At 46.1% G+C, this 21,028-nt stretch overlaps 1 protein-coding gene across 6 annotated transcripts in view; it reads right to left on the reverse strand.

Moving 5' to 3' along the window:
• GIGYF2 (GRB10 interacting GYF protein 2) overlaps positions 1 to 21,028 on the reverse strand; it is a 208,667-nt gene that overhangs the window by 29,735 nt on the left and 157,904 nt on the right. For 5 of the 6 annotated variants that reach the window (XM_056564616.1, XM_056564619.1, XM_056564614.1 and 2 more), the window contains 4 exons: positions 10,981 to 11,103; positions 10,155 to 10,415; positions 9,055 to 9,261; positions 6,461 to 6,580 (listed from right to left, as the gene is read on the reverse strand). In XM_056564616.1, the coding sequence (XP_056420591.1) occupies positions 6,461 to 6,580; positions 9,055 to 9,261; positions 10,155 to 10,415; positions 10,981 to 11,103 (711 nt within the window). The remainder of the gene's footprint in view (positions 1 to 6,460; positions 6,581 to 9,054; positions 9,262 to 10,154; positions 10,416 to 10,980; positions 11,104 to 21,028) is intronic. The other variant, XM_056564617.1, reaches the window with a different exon arrangement.

The following is a 21,028-nucleotide window of genomic DNA, read 5'->3' on the forward strand; positions in this document are numbered from 1 at the left end:
CTAATGTTACTCTTTAATTCTTTAATCTGCCTTTACTGTATGTTAAGCTTTTTCCATGTACATCACATCTAAAAGTGGTATTTCCTTCTTACAAGGATGATATATTCGTTTTTTGGAGCCCCGCTGATCCTAAGAAAGATGGGGTGAAACAGTCCTTTAAGGGTTTTTATTTTGTGTACATTTTTTTATTGAAATGTATTTGTATTTCTGCTTAACCCCTTAAAGACCGAGCGTTTTTCCACTAATTTTTTCCTCCTTACCTCATAAACATAGCCCTTTAAATTTTGCACCTAGTATTCCATACGATGGCTTATTTTTTGTGCCACCAATTCTACTTTGTAATGAAATCAGTCATTTTACCCAAAAATCTACGTAATAAAAAAAAAAAAAATGTGTATATATATATATATATATATATATATATATATATATATATATATATATATAGTGCGACAAAATTGAAGAAAAAACACCATTTTATAAATTTTGGGTGCTTCCGTTTCTACACAGTATTTTTTTTGGTAAAAATGACACCTTATCTTTATTCTGTAGGTCCATACAATTAAAATGATACCCTACTTATATAAGTTTGATTTTGTATTACCTCTGGAAAAAATCATAACTACATGCAGGAAAATTAATATGTTTAAAATTGTCATTTTCTGACAGCTATAACATTTTTATGTTTCTGCGTACGGGGCGGTATGAGGGCTAATTTTTTGCGCCCGTGATCTGAAGTTTTTAGCGGTACCATTTTTGTATTGATCGGACTTTTTGATATCTTTTTATTCATTTTTTCATTATATAAAAAGTGACCAAAAATAAGCTTTTGGACTTTGGAATTTTTTTTTGCGTGTACGCCATTTACCGTGTGGTTTAATTAACTATATTTTTTTTAGTTAGTTCGGCCATTTACGTACGTGGCGATACCACATATGTTTATTTTTATTTACACTTTTCTTTTTAAATGGGAAAAGGGGGGTGATTCAAACTTTTATTGGGGAAGGGATTAAATGATCTTTATTTATTTTTTTAACTTTTTTTTTTTTGCAATGTTATAGCTCCCATAGGGGACCATAACATGCAGTACATTGATTCAATACACTGATCAATGCCATTGCACTGCAATGCATTGATCAGTGTTATCGGTGGTCTATTGCTCAAGCCTGGATTTCAGGCTTGGAGCAATCAATCGCCGATCGGATGCACAGGAGGCAGCTAAGGCACCCCCTCTTGATGTGTCCTAGCTGATCGGGACATTGCGATTTTACCACGATGGCCCCGATCAGCCGGACTGAGCTGCTGGGAAGCTTTCACTTTAGATCACCTTGATCGCTGTGTCTAAAGAGTTAATGCCGTAAATCAGCCCGATCGGCAATGTCCGGCAATAGCCGTGGGTCCCGGTTGCTTATAGCAACCGGGACCCACCAGGTATGGTGCACACTCACCTGCTGAGTGCGCGTCATACCTCGGGAGCAGCAGATGGAAGTTCATGAATGCCCATTTGTGGCAAGGGGTTAATACATATTTCAAAGTATTGTCTCTGATCACTTTCTTCTATTAAGGGCCTAGGTGGAGCACTATGATTGCAGACCTAGTGCCCTTCTTGCCGAAATCCAAACCACACACCCCATTCATGTAACCACTTAGAGGCTGTGGTCAGAAGCAATCACAGCATCTAAGTAAGTGTTTCCCAACCAGTGTGCCTCCAGCTGATGCAAAACTATCCCGCCGAGACCACCTTAGGTAAAAAGGAAGGATCTGGCTGGAAAACGACCTTGTCCAGGTGGATCACCAGAAACGCAGGAAAAAGCTGCCAATTCAGACACCCTCCGGATGGAGGTGATAGCCACAAGAAACGCCACTTTTCAAGAAAGGAGGCGGAGAGACACCTCTCTAAGGGGCTCAAAGGGTGCACCCTGGTGGGCACTCAGAACCAAATTCAAGTCCCAAGAGAGAGAAGCTGACCGATAAGGAGAAACAGCATGCGCCACTCCTTGCAGGAAGGACCGGACATGAGGATTAGAAGCCAGGGGCCGCTGGAAAAGAACAGTAAGGGCCGAAACCTGACCTGTAAGAGAACAGAGACAGTTCCAACCAGACTGCAAAAAGGAGAGAAGACGGGGGACCGAGAAGGTCACCGGGGAGAAGTCCTGAGCTTCACACCAACGAAAATAAGACCGCCAAGTACGGTGGTAAATTCTAGCGGAGGAGGGCTTACGAGCCTTGAGCATGGTGTGCAAGACTGGGGAAGAGAACCCGCGGGACCTCAAAACCGCGGTCTCAACCGCCACGCCGTCAAATACCGCAACTGTAAATTGGGGTGGCAAAGAGAACCCTGAGAGGGTAGGTCCGGGTGGGGCTGAAAGCGCAGAGGAGCGTCGTCCAGGAGCTTGACTACGTCAGCGTACCACGACCTTCGGGGCCCATCTGGAGCTACCAGAATGGCGGAGACGTCCTCAGCCTCGAGCTTCCTCAACACCCTGGGAAGGAGCGGAAGAGGAGGGAACAGATAAGGTAGGTCGAACCCCGCCCAAGGAATCACTAGGGCGTCCACGGCCAAAGCCTGAGGGTCCCGGACTTAGACACAAACGGAAGAATTTTCTGATTGTGCCGAAACGCGAAGAGATCCACGTCCGGAATGCCCCAGAGGCCGCAGAGCTGCGTGAAGACCTCTGGATGAAGAGACCACTCCCGGAATGTGAATTGCCGAAAAGGCCGGAACCTTGTTCTCCGCCCAGGTGAAAATCTTGGTCACCTCGGCCATGGCTGCCGAGCTGCGAGTGCCACCCTATCGATTTATGTACACCACGGCCGTGGCGTTGTTCGACTGAAAGCGGACAGGACAGGACTGAAGACGTGACTCCCAATGAAGAAGACAAAGAAGAATCGCCCGTAATTCCAATTTATTTATCGGAAGAAGGGTCTCCGGAGGAGACCAGAGTCCCTGAACCGTCCAAGCCCTGAACACGCCGCCCCTGCCCGACAGGCTGGCATCCGCTGTAACAACCTGCCAGTGAATGGGAAGAAAGGAGCGAAGCCACGAGAGCAGAGACTGTGAGGTCCAGATGTCTCGGAAAAAATAAGAGATGACCTCCCATCCGAAAAGAAACCGCGGGTGGGGGCCTCACTACATGCAGAAGTGGGTTTGCGGTTGCCCAGTTTAGGCGGTTGGAGTCTGACTTCCAAGACGGGCGTGCCCGGAATGAGGGAGCCTTCTTATCCCGCGAGGGCGACTGCCCGGACCCTTTACTGGGACTAGAGGTCCCAAAGGAAAAGGACTTCCTTTGGGAAGTAGGGCGAGCCTTAGTTTGAGGTAACAAGGAATTCTTACTCCTATTGCCTCAGAGATAATCTCATCAAGGCGTTTTCCAAAAAGACGGCCGCCCGTAAGGGGAAGCTCAGTGAGAGACCTTTTGGAAGCATCCGCGTTCCAAGCTTTAAGCCACATAGAGCGGCGGAGGGCCGCTAGGTGACCCACAGCAGAGGGAGAACAACGGGCTGACTGCATGGAAGCTGCGCACAGAAAGTCCCCAGCTTTAGCGCATTGGAGAGCCAGAGCAGATATATCCTGTGGGGGAGGATCCCGCTAAGATATCCTGATGGAGCTTTTGGCACCACTCCGACAGGGCCTTGGACACCCATGTCGAGGCGAAGATGGGAATAAGAGAAGAGCCAGCTGCTTCAGAAGCAAACTTGGCTAAAGATTCTACCTTCTTGTCTGCGGGATCCAGAGGCAGTGTAGTCGCCTTAGAGATCCGGGAGATTGGTGGATCCACTGAGGGAGCGGAAGCCACCTTAGCGACAAGGTCCTTGTCAAATGGATAACGTTCTTGAATTGTCTTGATTCCCGGGAATCTCATGTCTGGATGTTTCCATGCGGATTCCAGAATGTCATCAAAGTCAGCGAGAGAGCTGAACCTTTTAGGTGCTTGCTTAGTACGATGAAAGGATACTTCTGGATTGACATCCGAAGATACTGGGTCCTCCAAGAGAAAGGTGTCTCTTATGGCTGTCACCAATGAGTTCACCATAGCAATTGAGCCTGAGCGGTCCTATGGGTCAGATGTCGGTTCGGAAGCCTCGTCCACTAGTTCACCAGAGGAATGTGAATGAGTAGAGGCTGTCTTGTAGGGGGGCGATCCAGACCAGGTACGTGGCTCTGGCGTGGCAGAGTGGCGACTCCGAGAACGTCCTCTACAGGAGCGACGTTTGTGCCCAGATGATAGGGAGGGGCTGGACCCGCAAGGGGAACGCCCACGTCTATCCGAGGACTCAATGGAAGAGTCAGACGAGGCACCCCTAGCACGCTTGTGAGAGCGTGAGGTACGAGGGGACGAAGAGCGGGCCCTCTCAGAGGCCCTGCGCCGGGATGACCCCTTCAAAGCGGACACCATTTTGCGGGAGGCCTCAGCCACCAAACGGGAGACTTGGGACAAGTCAGCCATACACTGGGTCAGGGAAGAAACCCAGGCTGGAGGAGCGGCTGAACCCACCGGGACCGAAGGGGCATCAGGGGGTCTGGGGGAGCAGAGGAGCAGGCAGAGCAAGCGGGCTCAGCGGAGCCAGGCATCTTGGTATTACAGTGCTTACAGGTATAGTAAGTCACTAAATTCCCAGGTTTCTGTTTAGAGGGATGAACAGCCCTGGGTACGGACATAATGGGGTAAAAAGGGGAAGACAGGCACTTTCTCACCCAGATCTGTGTCCCCTGTCAGCTGCAGTGAGGAGAAATTGCTCCGTGCAGCTAGCTAGACTCATAAGGCCAGCCAATAGGGAGGGGTGTGCCTGGAGCAAGGCACAAAGTAACTGACCCCTAAACACAGAAAATCACGCCCACGGCGCAGATTGGGCGCTGCTTCACGCCTCTGAGAGGTCCACCCGGTCAGTGGGCGGAGCTACAAGCGTCTAGGAAGAAGTGTCATGGCGCCCGCTCCTTGTCCCGAGCGCCCATCTGACTGTATATGCGCCTCTGCCGGCAAAATTAAAGTAAAACTGAGCCGGCGCTGAAGCACCCGGCTCATAACAGCGCCGCGGCTGCAGCCGCATATAAGGCGCTGTGAAGGGATATATAAGCCGGCGCTGAGAGCGCTCGAGCTGAAAAGCGCCGCGGCTGACAGCCGCATATGAGGAGCTAAGTAGTGTCCAAAAAACACACACCCCACACACACACACAATAAAGGAATTTTTGTAATATATGCCCCCTTAATGTAACTGCTCCCCCAGCAAATGCAGCCCCTGTTAAAAAGGCCCCAAAAACTGAGGTGGGCCAAAACAGGGGGTCTCCAGAGGTTGCGAGGCTGTACCTGTGGAAAAAGGTACTTACCTCAGTCAGAATAACTTACCTAATGGAGTCTTCAGTGAAGTCTTCAGCAAGCTTATGGTCCCTGCATCACGCCTGGCTGCTATGCACGAGCGAGGCAAGCAGAGACATATGGGGACCCGGACCCATAAGGTACCACCCAGGCGCTGACCGTTGGTGAGGGGGGGGTTAACAGCGCATATACGCAATGTCTGTGCCCCCTTACTCGCAATGGGGAAACAGGGAACCGCAGTCCCTGAGTCCCCACCTGAAAACAGAAAGAAAAAGGAATAAAAAACTAACACGTCCCTATACTAGGAAAACAAAAGACCTGGTCTGGATAGCCCAGACCAGTCCAGCTCCTTCAGACACTAAGCTTAAACTGACTAGCTCAGAGCCTGAAGGCGGGTATATCCTGCTGGGAGGAGCTGACTTTTTTAATTACCATAGTGTAACACCTCCTAGAGACAGCAAGATACACCCCACGATCTGTGTCCCCCAATGGAGCCGATAGAGAAACTACAACTCCCAGCATGCCCGGACAGCCAACTAGGAGTTGTAGCTTTGCAACAGCAGGAGGCACCCTGGTTGGGAAACACTGATCTAAGTGGTTAATCGACTGGGCTTAGAATTATCTACAATCTCGCCCACTGCAGCAGTGTGTCAGCTGTACCCTAAAGCCAACACCTGCTCCACACAGTCCCTGCTCCTTCTATTGAAAAGGTGTGGTGAATGCTGCTACTGTTGGCAAAAGATGGACTGGGCTGGGAATTTGTGAAAGAAAGGAGAAGTCAATTGACTTAAGGGATGGTACTGCTGTGCTTATTGGACGTAGGGCCCTCTGTGATGACTGGAGGACAGGGACCTGTCATGTTACTATCATTAATGGAGTAAAAACTCACATCCAAAATATTCCATTGCATGTTTTTTTTCTCCCTTACTAGTATTCAGATTGGGTACCACAGGAAAGATGTATCAGTTAAACCTTTATACCCCTTCCTCAGTTTCAAAACCGCAGTTTTTCGTTTTACATTGTCTTCGTTAGGTCCGTATGGATTTTCACTCCGCAATTGTAAACAATAATGCTTCACTTCTCTAAAAGTATATTAGAAAGCTGCAGGTTATGGGTTACGTTTTGACTTAACAGAATGCACACACCTCTTCTAGATTTTGCTTCTCTTTTTCTTCCTCAAGCTTCTGTATCTCTGCCAAAGATAATGTGGACTGTGATGCTCCTCCTGAATTCACCTGCTGCCCCCATGTGGATGAAGATGGTAACTGAAACAAAAAAACAACATACTGTACACTTCCCAAAAAATCTTTTTTTTCTTCTTACAGAGTCAATGAAGTATGATTCACCACTGCCCAGTTTTTCGATAGTGGTCAGTGCAGGTTCTCGCTTTGCAGAAAAATCTTGTTGTTGTTGCTGCAGTTGAAGAGAATTTAAAGTTCTGGACTTCTTTGAGCTCTACAAATTACCTGTAAGTAACAGCACCTTAGAGCAACCTCAAGGATACAGCCAGTATCTGAGGACCTCTGGAGCAAGAAGAGTTGGTGAGGTTACAAGTTATGCCACTGGAGCCAAGTACAGGAGCATTTTTGGGGCAATAATAAGATTACTTATTAGCTGTGGATAGCCAGGGGGTGAGTAACTATTAAAGGGGTTATCCGCTGCCCGGGATTTTGGAGCTCCGCTCGCAGCGTCCGGAAGTTCATTACTCCTAGCGCTGTGTGCGGGCTTCCGGGTTCGAGGCCGCCCCCTCGTGACGTCACGCCCGCCCCCTCAACGAAAGTCTATGGTAAAGGGGCGCGAACGCTGTTATGCCCCCATCCCATAGACTTTCGTTCAGGGGGCGGACGTGACGTCACGAGGGGCCGGGCATGACGTCACGAGGGGGCGGCCTCGAACACGGAAGCCCGCACACAGCGTTCGGAGTAATGAACTTCCGGACACTGCGAGCGGAACTCCGGAAGGCAGGGCAGCGGACAACCCCTTTAATAAAATAAATCCCACAACCCATTTAATATTCGCTCACCTACCTAACAAAGGTAAGCAGGCCTAACAGGCCTTATGAATCAACCCTGTGTGTTCCTGTTGAGGATTTTTTCATTTAGTTTTTGAAACCAAAGCCAGAAATTTATTATGAATGCAAAACATACATGAATCCATTCAGGCTATCATTATTACATAGCAGCAGAAAAAAAGATGTAAATCCAGCTCTCAAGCAATAGGTGAATTAAAATCTTCAAACTTTAATATAAATCCATGTTAAAGGCAAAACAAAAGCAACATGTCACTGTATAAAAAAAAAAAAAAAAAAAAAAAAAAAAAGCTCATGTGTTTCGGGCTGGTCATCAGCCCTTAATCATGATGAAGGGCTGATGCCCAGCCCGAAACACATCAGTTTTTTTCACAGTGACATGTTGCTTTTGTTTTCCTTTTAACATGGATTTATATTAAAGTTTGAAGATTTTAATTCACCCCTTGCTGCTAGCTGGATTTACATATTTTCTTCTGCTGCTATGTCTACGTGGGATACGGCCCATTGATTTCTGTGCTTCCGCTACACTGTGTCCACGGACTTACTGCATATTCAGACTGGTGGTGAGCTGATTTACGTTTTTTCTAATATCAGTAAAACAACTTCACAGACAGATATCTGGTGTTAAATCAACCAATATATAAAATATAACTGTACATGCTATTCTTTTCTACTTTCCCCATTGACTTTTGCCACCACTCTTCAGTTATGGGGAAGGGGCGATTTATCAAAATTTCTGCAGAGGAAGTGTACTGCAGCTGCCCATAGCAACCAGCTTTTTTCATTTAAAAAAAAAGACCTCTGCAAAATAAAGAAAGCAATCTAATTGGTTGCAATGGGCAACTGCTCCACTCTCTTCCTACACAGGTTCTGACAAATCTCCCCCACTGACCCTCCAAATTAAAATGTCAGCATTTACATTTTTTTCTCCACAACACTTTTTTTCTTCTAGAGCAATATTTCTTAATTTTACCCCAATTTACAGACTTGTTATTTGCAGGACTTTGAGGCCACCAGCTACTGAAATCAGGTGAAAACTGTCAGGTATGGTGTGGACTCAAGTCAGGAGCCCAGACCGAACCTCCTTAAAGGCCACATGACATGTGAACAGGGGTTGGGTTGTTAAGGGTATTTGGAAAGATTTATTATTGGTAACAATTTTACCATATATAGTCATCCATTATCTCCCACTTCTTAAAGAAGAACTCCATAATAGAAAAATTGTCCTCCATACTGCCAGCAGTAAAAAAAATAAAAAATAGATACATCTCTTCCTTAGCTCCCCCGATGCCTCTGGTAACCTACGCCGGTCTCCGCCGCGATCCTCTTCCTGGTTGCCGGCGAGTCATACTACACTCAGCCAATCACCGGCCATAGCGAAGTCCCAACTCGGCCGGGGATAGGCTGAGCGGCAGTGTGACGTTTTAGGCCCCGGCACCTACTAGTATGACTCGCCGTCAACCAGGAAGAGGATCGCGGCGGAGACCGGAGTGGGTTACCGGAGGCACCGGGGGAGCGAATGAAGGTATGTATCTATTTTTTTACTGCCGGCATTATGGAGGACAATTTTTCTATTCTGGAGTTCTCCTTTAATGACTTACTGAAAAGTTAGAGGGAAGGATCATTTGATAGGAATAATGCACCATTTTATTGTAGCCCGTTTCCATGGAAACCTACACAAAATAAAAAGAAAAAGAGGTTTCCCAGTACCTTCATCTGTGCAAGTTGCTGTTGCTGCTGCTGTTGCTGCAGACGCCTTAAGGCTTCCTGTTGTTGCTGCCTTTGTCTTTGAAGTTCTTTCTGCCTCTGAGCCTCTTCTCGCTTCTTGCGTTCTTCTTCCTCCTGCTGTAAGCGTGCTTCTTCCAGAATTCTCCTTGCAGCCTCCTCCTCTTCCCGTGCCCATCTTGCAGCCTCCTCCTAGCATTATTATAAAACAAAATATGTATGCATGTACGCCAAATGAGATTCAAAAGAGGGAGAGCTGTCTTTTTCATTATTTCATTGTTTTAGATGCAAAATTGTTCAGAGCATGGGCTATTTTAATCTCTATTTCAAAAAGCCTTGTTCAAAAAACCTGCTTGCTGTTCAGTCGGCTTTTCATTACACATGCTCATAGGGAACACTAGAGCCATTAAAGAGGTATTCCTGAACTGATTGCCTTGACTCTTGCTGAATCTGATCGCTGCGGCAGAAGGTGGCCTCCCCTGGCTATAGTACCCTCTGTGACTCTGGCACTCCCGCAGTTTCTGGGTCATACTCCAGTTAATTCCCCCTTTCCCACAGTTTCTGGGTCATACACCAGTTAATTCCCCCTTTCCTGCAGTTTCTGGGTCATACTCCAGTTAATTAACCCTTCTCCCTGCATCCCATCCCCCACTCTTTTTTTTCCTTCTTTTTTTCATCCATCATTCTTTAAAGTGTTATATTGTCTATCCTGACGAATATAGTTCTGCACTGACTGTCCATATCAATTTCTTCTTTCTCTGTTTTTGATATATTTGGCATTGGACTATTTATCTTCCTTTAGGCATGTTTATATATCGCTATTTGCAATAATAAAGTAGTTTGCAGTAAGTGGAGGCTGCCAGAACCCAGCATTCCCATTGAATGCAATGTCTACGTAGGGTATTTTGGAGCCCTGCATGAGAGAATGTTAGTTCTTACAGCTAAAAAGAACTTAAAGAAATTAATCTATTTCGGGTAAAAAAATAAACTGCAATTGTGTTAAAATGTGAACTTTGACTTTTTAAAAATTTGGAATGCTTTATGAAGAAATGTACAGCTGTCTAGTGCTGTAGTTTTTATTATACCTGCTTTCTTTGAAGCTCTTCCCTTTTTCTCTTCTCTTCCTCTTCCCGTTTCTTTTCTTCCTCTTTTCTCCTCCTTTCTTCTTCTATCCTCTTTTTCTCTTCTTCAAGTCGTCTTTTCTCCTCCTCTTGTCTTCTCCTCTCCTCTTCCTGCCGCCTCCTTTCCTCTAGAAGCCTTCGCTCCTCCTCCCTTTTTCTCTCCTCTTCCTCAATTTGTCTTCTGAGTGCCAATTCCTGCTCTCTCTGGCGCCGCAGGGCTTCCTCCTGATAGATTAAATGTGTGGTTAGATATTTCAATTATAAAATAGAATGTTTGCTGTTTAAGGGTGTATTCACGAACTGCAGATATGCAGCAGATTTTAATGTTAACTAAATTACTTTAAGGGTAGGGTCACACATGCTGTATTTTGCTGCATATTTTCCTTCCCATTGAAGTCAATGGGTAGCAAAATCAGCTGCAGAAAATACACAGCAAAATACGGCTTGGGTGACCCTGCCCTCAAATCCTGTGAATCAAATACGTGCAAGATACTGTACATGTGACAGACCCTAAAAAAAAAATACTATATGCTAACATAAGTTTTTTTAAATATGGTCAATAAGGCATAAATAAAGGGCTCTGAAACTGCAAACCTCTTCAGTTTTTAGCCCTCGCCTAAATATGAGGCACAGCACTCAAAGATTTTACTTTAGATCTTTGCATATCTAGAAATCTCAAAAATAAACCTCAAAGGGGGCAAGATGTCCAGAAATGCAACTGCTTTTCACCATTGTCCGGCATACCTTTCTTTATCAATTACAAAGGCTTATCAAACTCTCAAAGTAATACCTGCTTGCGACGTGCAAGTTCTAGTTCCTCTTTTCTTTTTCTCTCCTCCTCTTCGAGGCGCCTGCATTGTTCTTCCTCTTCTTGCTTTGCTCTTAACTCTGCTTCCCTCCTTTCCTGTTCAATCTACAAAACATTTTTGCATAGGTTCTTTTTCCCCATTTTAAATGATAAGGCGATATGTCATTCTACTGGGGACACAAGGTTCACTAAAGTAGGCAATGGTGCAAACAACTTCTGCGTCCCCAAGATTCAGCAGGTATCACTTCAGAAAGCTGTCAGAAAGTTCTTATATTTCCTACAGCACAGGGGGTAAATGAAATAAAACACTCCATGGGATGACCATGTAAAGGGACCATGGAGTTTAAAAAAAATGCTACTGAACTAATATTTCATGGGGAAATACAAGTATCTAGTAAAACAAATGTCAGGAGAGATCACAGGGCCTTTTCAAATAAATCTATAAGTAGATAATAGACAAAATTGTTTGTTACAGATTACCTGTCACCAAGCTAAACGTTTAATACATTGTTCCTTACATAATTATAAGACACTGTTATTTACTTGCTGTACAAATCTTCAACCTTTATAGGTTTTTAATGTGATTGAAAAAATGGCCACTGGGTGGCTCTTTTCTGTTTCAGCACAAGTCAAACAGGTAGTTTGGTCTCCTCCCGGCCTGGCAGGAGAACAAACTCAGGAAGTGCGTGCAGGGCATGGCGAGACACAGATCTCGCAGGCTTCAGTGACGTTGCGCCTGCTGGGGAGCGTTCACTTTCTCCTGCCGGGAGCTCACACAATGTGAGCAACAGGAAAGGTATGATACACAGCTTTTTAAAGCTCAGGATTTTTTTTTCTAAGGGCAGGAGGGGTGTTAGGAGCAGTTAAGGAATATAATCTAAGTTAATTTAGAAAATATGGTTTGATGACAGGTACTCTTTTTGCAAAACATGTTTAAAACAAAACATGTACACTTAAAGGAGATATTTTTTGTACTCGCCATAAAATCTCTTTCTCGTAGCCTTCATTGGGGGACACCTATACTGATGGGTATATGCTCGTCACTAGGAGGCTCTGACACTAACGAAAAAAGTCGGCTCCTCCATGGTGGGATATACCCGCCCACTGGAAGTGAGGTTATAAGTTTTGACACAAAGCAGTAGGAAAAGCTAACAAAGAAATATGTCCCCCGGACCCTAGAAAGAATCCCAGATAAAAAAAATAACCAGAAAGGAATATCCGGATAAAAAAAATAAATAAAGAAATGGGTGGGTGCGGTGTCCCCCAATGAAGGCTACAAGAAAGAGATTTTACGGTGAGTACAAAAAAAAAATCTCCTTTTCTCGGTTGCTCTTCATTGGGGGAAACCTATACTGATGGGACATACCAAAGCAGTCCCCTAGGGTGGGAAGAACAACAACTAGCGAAAGGGGATCAGTCCCGAGATTAAACCCACTCGTCCGTAAGGCCTACGGACCATGGAGATGGACTCGGACGCCAAAGGAAGGGACCGTGCTTTGCAGAGACTCAAACCTACGTTACATAGAGACACAAGAAAAAGGTCGACTAGGAAGCCAGATGGGCCCTCCTGGAAGGAAGTTGGAAAACAACTCCAAGGAACACAGAACCAGAGAGGGCCAGCCAGGCTGGAAAACAAAAATGGAAAAGGGCACAACAAATGAGCCCCATCCAGTCAACCTATTCAAGAGAACATGGCGGAAAAATGCCAAGAAGAGCAGTGGACGCCTGGACAGAAGGCGAACACAGAAGGTGGAGGCCAGAAAACCACTGGAAAAAATAAAGATGGAAACTGGCTCAAGAGAGGCTTGGTACAGAAGATCGCTGAACTAAACATCTGCAGACCAAAATCCCCATCCAGGGGCCAGCCACGAGCCCCCGGGAAGCAAAATACCTCGACTGGTGTAATCCGGATGACCGGAACGCCCTCCATATTGAGAGAACATGGACCCCGATGGAGGAGACAGAAGGTAATAACGGCCAAAAAAGCGGAACGTCCAGAAAAGGGACATCCCAGGACACTGGAACGATAGGCCCGGAAACTGGAGGTTCCTGGGTCACCTGGAAGACAGACACGGAAGAATAAAGGGCCAAAAAAGGAGCGGAAGACCCTGAAATGGAGCATCCCGGAACACTGAAGCGGACGACATTGGAAAAAGGAGGTTCCTGAGTCTTCTGGAAGACTTACACCTGAAGGTTAGGGAAACCCAACATCTGCGAAACGCTCCGGGAGACAAACTTCCGCGTCGAGACAAGAAGAAGTGCGGCACAGAGAGACCACCCCACAAACGGGAATGTGGAGAAGTCTGAGCAGGATCGCTTCACATGCCCGAGACCTCAACCATCACTAAGGCCCAAGACTCAGGAGGGCCGACCTAGAAAAGAAGGCATGCTACAGCGTCCCAGGATAGTATCCAAGACAAAGAGACCAACTGGTCCTGGGCCCCAGTGGTCCAAGTGGACCAGAGCACACTGAAGCAACAACTAGTCAGGACTGGAATGGAGGTGGAAACAAAAGGAAACCCGGCTGGGACACACAGGCTCTGAACACAGGAAGGTTACTCCAGAAGACCGTGGTGTCAGTGTAGTGCAACTGAGACCGTCAAGAGAAGGAGGAACACACCATACCAGGGAGAGTGTGACGAGGGGGAAGGAGAGCAATGGCAGGACTCAAATGACAGATGGTGGCTAGACCGGCTGTCGACGAGCCATACATGACTGAAAAAAAAAACCTACAGAGGAGAATGCCATGGCTGCATGAACACCAGTAGATAACCAGGAAACAGGACGAAAGCCAGGCTGCAATAGTGGGCAGTAAGCACACATTCCCACCATGCAAATGCTTTCAGCGTAAAACAAGGGCCCAGCCAGATAACCCACCTATATAGTGGGAAGAGAGAGATGGCTCCATCTCGCCCAGTGAAATAATCCCCCTAGTGGAGGGAAAAAGAGGGGTGGTCGGGATGAAACTCTGGCACTGACCATGCCAAACCCCGATTCCCATACCCCATGGAAGGGAAATTGTCAATTGCGCCTGGCACTGTAAGAGTGGGAAAATGCCACCCTACGGCAACGGGACAAAATACTGGGCGGATGTAGCCCCCAGGAACTCAGAGAGAGCATATCGAAGAGCCAAGTTGTGCCCCCAGAGGGATCGGAACCCTGGACAATGGCTGGGCAAGATGAAAAGACGTGAGTAAAAATGTACACACACCAAGCAACTAACAGCGTTGAGAAGAATACCCCAATGGGGTGAAAACCTTAGGCCCGGTGGTTGCCAACAAAGCCAGTCTGGCTGTGTGTAAGGCAACAGAGCAGGCGCCTAAACCACCCTGGACAGGAATCCAGGAAGATACCTGGAGGCATAAGGAGAGCGCTGAACTGATGACACCCCACCAGGCCCCATGCCAGAACAGAGGTGTTCAACTGTCGCAGACGTGCTGACAACAAACTTTAGGAAGGCCCGAGGCACACCCCACCGACAGAAGGAAGGTGGCCACTACACGTGCAGAGGGATACGGACACCTCACGATAGTAGTGGGGTACCAAGACTGTAAACACAAAAGAAACCGCAGACATCCAAAAGTCCGGCAGCATGGAAGACAGGCTCAGCACCCAACGGTATGTCACAACCATGCCCCTAGCACCCAACATGGAATTCTTAGAAAGGGGAAAAGAGTGCTGCTGTTGCTGTGAAAGGCCATGGAGCCTGTAGGAAGCGTCCACATCCCATTTCCCAATGGAGCCACACACCAGAACTTCTGCCGCAGATGCAAGAGATGAAGGATGTATGTGGGACAGGAAACAAGCAGACGCAGTCTGATTGGTTTAACAGGAGCAATGAACCCAGAGAGACACACTGTGTGGAGCTTCACATGGAAAGAAAGTCACCAGGCTGCAGTCACGGGAGCGGCAGGAAAGGGAGAAGTGATCTGGTGGATTAGAAACCATGTAGACACAGTCTGGCTATATGGCATAGGGACCATGGCCACACCGGGTCCCGCAATCAGAGCCACACATTTAAAGAGGCCACCAGCCCTCAGCTATGAGAGCAGCAGGCACATAGAGAGGGACCTAATAAAGAAGGGAACCTTGTGGACCAGTATGTGGTGCATTGTATAAGGCCCATGGGGTGAACTAAACCGTGGCAGTGGGTTACCTGAACGTCCGTTCTTGCAGTGGAAAATGTATGGTAGCTGACCTGACGCAGCAGCAAATCATGCAGACAACCGTCTGGCTGACTGGTAAAGGATTCTTGAACGCACAGGATTACTCGTTCGAACCCTCCGACAGAAAGTGGGATACCAGAGTGCGGCCGAGCTAACGGGCAACTTGGTGGTGCCAGAGACCCAGCAGACTAAGTCTGGCTGACTTGCATTAGTCCCATGTCACTGCAGGGAGATTACTCACACCGGCAGTGAGGTACAGGAACCTGGCCATGCCCGCTGCAGCCCTGAGATGGAAGACTGACGGTGGCGGAAACCATGCAGACAACAGTCTGGTTGAACAAGAACACTTCCAGGCACTGGCGAAAAGGGGGGGCAACAGCCTGATAGGCGATCACTGTGCCCCTTTGTCGCATGTGGAAGGGAGGGGAGGCCTAGGAGCCATGAATAGTATCCCTGCTGCCCTGAGAACGGGGAGGGTGAGGAGCCGTGAATGATATCCCCATCACCCCGTATAGGGTCCATAGCGCACGCTGGGTCACTCCTTCGTACACCTCGCACATCAGTGAAATACCGGGACTCCAGCCGCAAATACATCAGCGGTGTGATGAGTGACAGGCGGCGGAGGAAACCACACAGATCACTGTCTGGCTTACGGGTATGGGTCCATAGTATACAACGAAAGCGATCTTAGCGTACGCGGGAATGCCAATGCCCTTGCGAGGGCTTTCGCCAGTGCCATCCATGGTAGGTGGGCCATATCAGGTCCCGTACGAGGTGACAAAAGCAAATAAATCGGCCCCCAAATGCAGTCCCTAGAAGGAACACAGCAGATATTAACCCATTAAGGACCAGGGGTTTTTCTGTTGTTGCACTTTCATTTTTTCCTCATTACCTTTAAAAAATCATAACTCTCAATTTTGCACCTACAAATCCATATGATGGCTTATTTATGGCGCCAACAATTCTACTTTGTAATGACATCAGTCATTTAACCCAAAAATCTATGACGAAAGGGAAAAAAAAAAAAGATCCTTGTGCGAAATTTTTTTACAAAAAACACCATTTTGTAACTTTTGGGGGCTTCCGTTTCTACGCAGTACATTTTTTGGTAAAAATGACACTTTATTTTGTAGGTCCATACGATTAAAATGATACCATTTATATAGGTTTGATTATGTGGTACGTCTGGAAAAAATAATAACTACATGCAGGAAAATTTAAATGTTTAAAATTGTCATCTTCTTAACCCTATAACTTTGTTATTTTTCCGTGTTTGGGGCGGTATGAGTGCTTATTTTTATAATTTTTTTCATTATATATAAAGTGACCAAAAATACGCTATTTTGTACTTTGGAATTTTTTTTGGCGCGTACGCCATTGACCGAGCAGTTTAATTAACAATATTTTTATAATACGGACATTTCCGCACGCGGCGATACACGTTTATTTTTATTTACACAGGTTTTTTTTTTTTAAATGGGAAAAGGGGGGTGATTCAAACTTTTTAGGGAAGGGGTTAAATGATTTTTATTTACTTTTTTCCCCACTTTTTTATTTGCAATGTTATAGACCCCATAGGGGGCTATAACACTGCACACACACTGATCTTTTACATTGATCAATGGTTTCTCATAGGAAACCATTGATCGACGATTCTGCCGCTTGACTGCTCATGCCTGGATCTCAGGCACTGAGCAGTCATTCGGCGATCGGACACCAGGAGGCAGGTAAGGGGACCCTCCTCATGTCCTACAGCTGTTCGGGACGCCGCGATTTCACTGCAGCGGTCCCCAACAGCCCCCTGAGCTAGCCAGAGGTAGTTTAGTTTCACTTTAGACGCGGCAATCAACTTTGAACAACGCATCTAATGGGTTAATAGCATGCGGCACCGCGATCAGTGACGCGTGCTATTAGCCACGGGTCCCGGACATTGTTAGAGGCCGGGCCCGACCCGCCGTGACCCTGCGTTATAGAAAGGGAAAGGACCCAGGACATACAGGTACGCCCTTGGTTCTTAACAGGTTAAACTGATTAAAAAGATCAGATTTATTTTTTTTCATATACAATAAATCAATTTAATAACATTGCAAAACATCATACATGAAACCCCATTCCCTCCCCCCTCCGCATGTGTAAGTAACATGTGACCAAGTATTTCGAAATATCTCCAGCTGTTTGGAAGTTATGCAGTAACATATTTCCCATAGACTTGTATGGGACTTTAAACAAAAGCAAATGGGGGCGAGTAAGGGTTAAATAACCTATCCTATGTTTGTTGTTGACATATAAGTAACATGTCTGCCAAGTTTCATGTCAATATCTTTAGCCGTTTGGACGTGATGCTGGAACATACACATGGGGGGAGATTTATCAAAACCTGTGCAAAGAAAAGTTACCCAGTTGCCCTTAGCAACCAATCAGATTGCTTCTTTCATTTTGCAGAGGCCATGTTTAAAATGAAAAAAGCGAGCTGATTGGTTGCTATGGGCAACTTTTCCTCTGCCCAGGTTTTGATAAATCTCCCCCATTGAGAATATATATATATATATATATATATATATATATATATATATATATATATCTTAACCTGTTGGGGACGAATGGCGAATCCATACGCCAGTGGGAATTTCGGTTCCCGCCGCGTGCCGGGCAGGGATTGGACCGGGGTAACTGCTGATATCGATCAGCAGGAACCCCACGCAAATGTCCAGGGGGGGGCATCAGACCCCCCCATTTCGGCTATCGGCACAAATCGCAAGTGAATTTACACTTTCGATTTGCGCTGATTCCGGGTTATACGGGATCTATGGTGACCCGGAATATAAGGGGGATCGCAGTTGTCTAAGACACCTACGATCCCCCTGAAGGGATAGGAGTGATGTGGCAGGGGTGCCACCCCTCCCATTCCTGCTATTGGGCGTCAGAAGCGACGACCAATAGCAGATCGGAGGCGGGGGGGGGCTAACTTCTGTTTTCCCCGTCCTGCCCCCCCACAATAGGCGGGGCAGAAGGGGGAATCGAAGGGGACCGGGCGCCGAAGATCCACTTTATTATCCGACGGCAGCTGGCGACGGTGATCGGCGGGCGGCGATGTCGTGCTAAAGAAGAGGACGGTACCCTGGATCCTACGGAAGCCGGTAAGTTGCCTAACAACATCTGGAGGGCTACAGTCTGAGACCACTATACAGTGGTCACTATCCTGTAGCCCTCCAGATGGTGCAAAACTACAACTCCCAGCATGCCCAGACAGCTGTTTGGGCATGCTGAAATATGTAGTTTTGCAAGAGCTGGAAGGCTACAGTTTGAGACCACTATACAGTGGTCTCTAAACTGTATCCCTAAAGATCTTGCAAAACTACAACTCCCAGCATGCCAAGACAGCAGTTTTGCAACATCTGGAGGGCTACAGTTTATAGACCACTGCACAGTGATCTCCGACTGTGGCCCTCCAGATGTTGCAAAATTACAAATCCCTTCATGCCCAAACAGCTGTCTCGGCATGCTGGGAGTTGTAGTTGCGTACCTCCAGCTGTTGCATAACTACATCTCCCAGCATGCCCTTCGGCGATCAGTACATGCTGGGAGTTGTACTTTTGCAACAGCTGGAGGCACACTGGTTGGAAAATACTGAGTTACGTAACAGAACCTAACTGATGGTTTTCAAACCAGTGTGCCTCCAGCTGTTGCAAAAGTACAACTCCCAGCACGCACGGTCTGTCAGTACACGCTGGGAGTTGTAGTTTTGAAAAAGCTGGAGGTTTGTCCCCCCATGTGAATGTACAGGGTACATTCACACGGGAAGGTTTACAGTAAGTTTCCTGCTTCAAGTTTGGGCTGCGGCAAACTTTTTGCTGCAGCGCAAACTCCTAGTGGGAAACTCCCCGTAACACGCCAGTGCGAATGTACCCTAAAAACACTACACTACACTAACATATAATAAAGGGTAAAACACTACATATACACCCCCTTACACGTCCCCCCAATAAAAATGAAAAACATATTGTACGGCAGTGTTTCCAAAATAGAGCCTCCAGCTGTTGCAAAACAACAACTCCCAGCATTTGCGGACAGCCACTGACTGTCCAGTCATGCTGGGAGTTTAACAACAGTTGGAGGCACCCTGTTTAGGAATCACTGGCGTAGAATACCCCTATGTCCACCCCTATGCAATCCCTAATTTAGTCCTCAAATGCGCATGGTGCTCTCTCATTTCGGAGCCCTGTGGTATTTCAAGGAAACAGTTTAGGGCCACATATGGGGTATTTCCGTACTCGGGAGAAATTGCACTACAAGTTTTGGGGGCCTTTTTCTCCTTTTACCCCTCATGAAAAAGAAAAGTTGGGGGCTACACCAGCATGTTAGTGTAAAAAAAAAAAAAAAGGTTTACACTAACATGCTGGGGTTGCCCTATACTTTTTAGCTTTTTATTTTCACAAGCAGTGAAAGGAAAAAAAAAGAACCCCAAAATTTGTAACGCAATTTCTCCTGAGTACGGAAATACCCCATATGTGGGAGTAAAATGCTCTGCGGGCGCACAACAAGGCTCAGGAGTGAGAGAGCGCACCATGTACATTTAAGGCCTAAATTGGTGATTTGCACAGCGGTTCTGACATAAACGCAAAAACAAATACTCACATGTGACCCCATTTTTGGAAACGACACCCCTCATGGAACGTGACAAGGGGTATAGTGAGCCTGAACACCTCACATGTGTGACAAATTTTCATTAAATTTGGATGGGAAAATGGGAAAAAAAAATTCACTAAAATGCTGGTGTTACCCTAAATTTTTCATTTTCACAAGGAAAAATAGGAAAAAAGCCCCCAAAATTTGTAATTTGTTCCAAAGATCTATCAAACGCCAGTGGGGTGTAAATGCTCACTGCACCCCTTATTAAATTCTGTGAGGGGTGTAGTTTCCAAAATGGGGTCACGTGGGGGGGGTCCACTGTTCTGGCACCACGGGGGGGGGGCTTTGTAAACGCACATGTCCCCTGACTACCATTCCAAACGAATTATCTTTCCAAAAGCTCAATGGCACTTCTCCTCTTTTGAGCATTGTAGTTTGCCAGCAGAGCACTTTACGTCCACACATGGGGTATTTCCATACTCAGAAGAAATGGGGTTACAAATTTTGGGGGTCATTTTCTCCTATTACCCCTTGTAAAAATTTTAAATTTAGGGAAAAAACTGCATTTTAGTAAAAAAAAAATGTTTTTTTCATTTACACATCCAACTTTAACAAAAAGTCGTCAAACACCTGTGGGTAGTTAAGGCTCACTGTACCCCTTTTTATGTTCCTTAAGGGGTGTAGTTTCCAAAATAGTATGCCATGTGGGTATTTTTACTGCGCCCGCCGAACACTTGAGGTATTTCCTTACTCGAGAGAAATTGGGTTACAAATTTTGGGGGGCTTATTCTCCTATTACCACTTGTAAAAATTCAAAAACTGGGTCTACAAGAATATGAGAGTGTAAAAAATGTATATTTTGAATTTTCTCCTTCACTTTGCTGCTATTCCTGTGAAACAACTAAAGGGTTAACGCACTTACTGAATGTCATTTTGGATTCTTTTGAGGGGTACAGTTTTTATAATTGGGTCATTTGTGGGGCATTTCTAATATGAAAGCCCTTCAAATCCACTTCAAAACTGAACTGGTCCCTGAAAAATTCAGATTTTGAAAATTTTGTGAAAAATTTGAAAATTGCTGCTGAACTTTGATGTCTGATGTCTTCCAAAAGTAAAAACATGTCAACTTTATGATGCAAATATAAAGTACACATATTGTATATGTGAATCAATATATAATGTATTTGGAATGTCTATTCTCCTTACAAGCAGAGAGCTTCAAAGTTAGAAAAATG

Source organism: Hyla sarda, chromosome 3 (genome assembly GCF_029499605.1).
Source record: "Hyla sarda isolate aHylSar1 chromosome 3, aHylSar1.hap1, whole genome shotgun sequence".
NCBI classification, from domain to species: Eukaryota; Metazoa; Chordata; class Amphibia; order Anura; family Hylidae; genus Hyla; species Hyla sarda.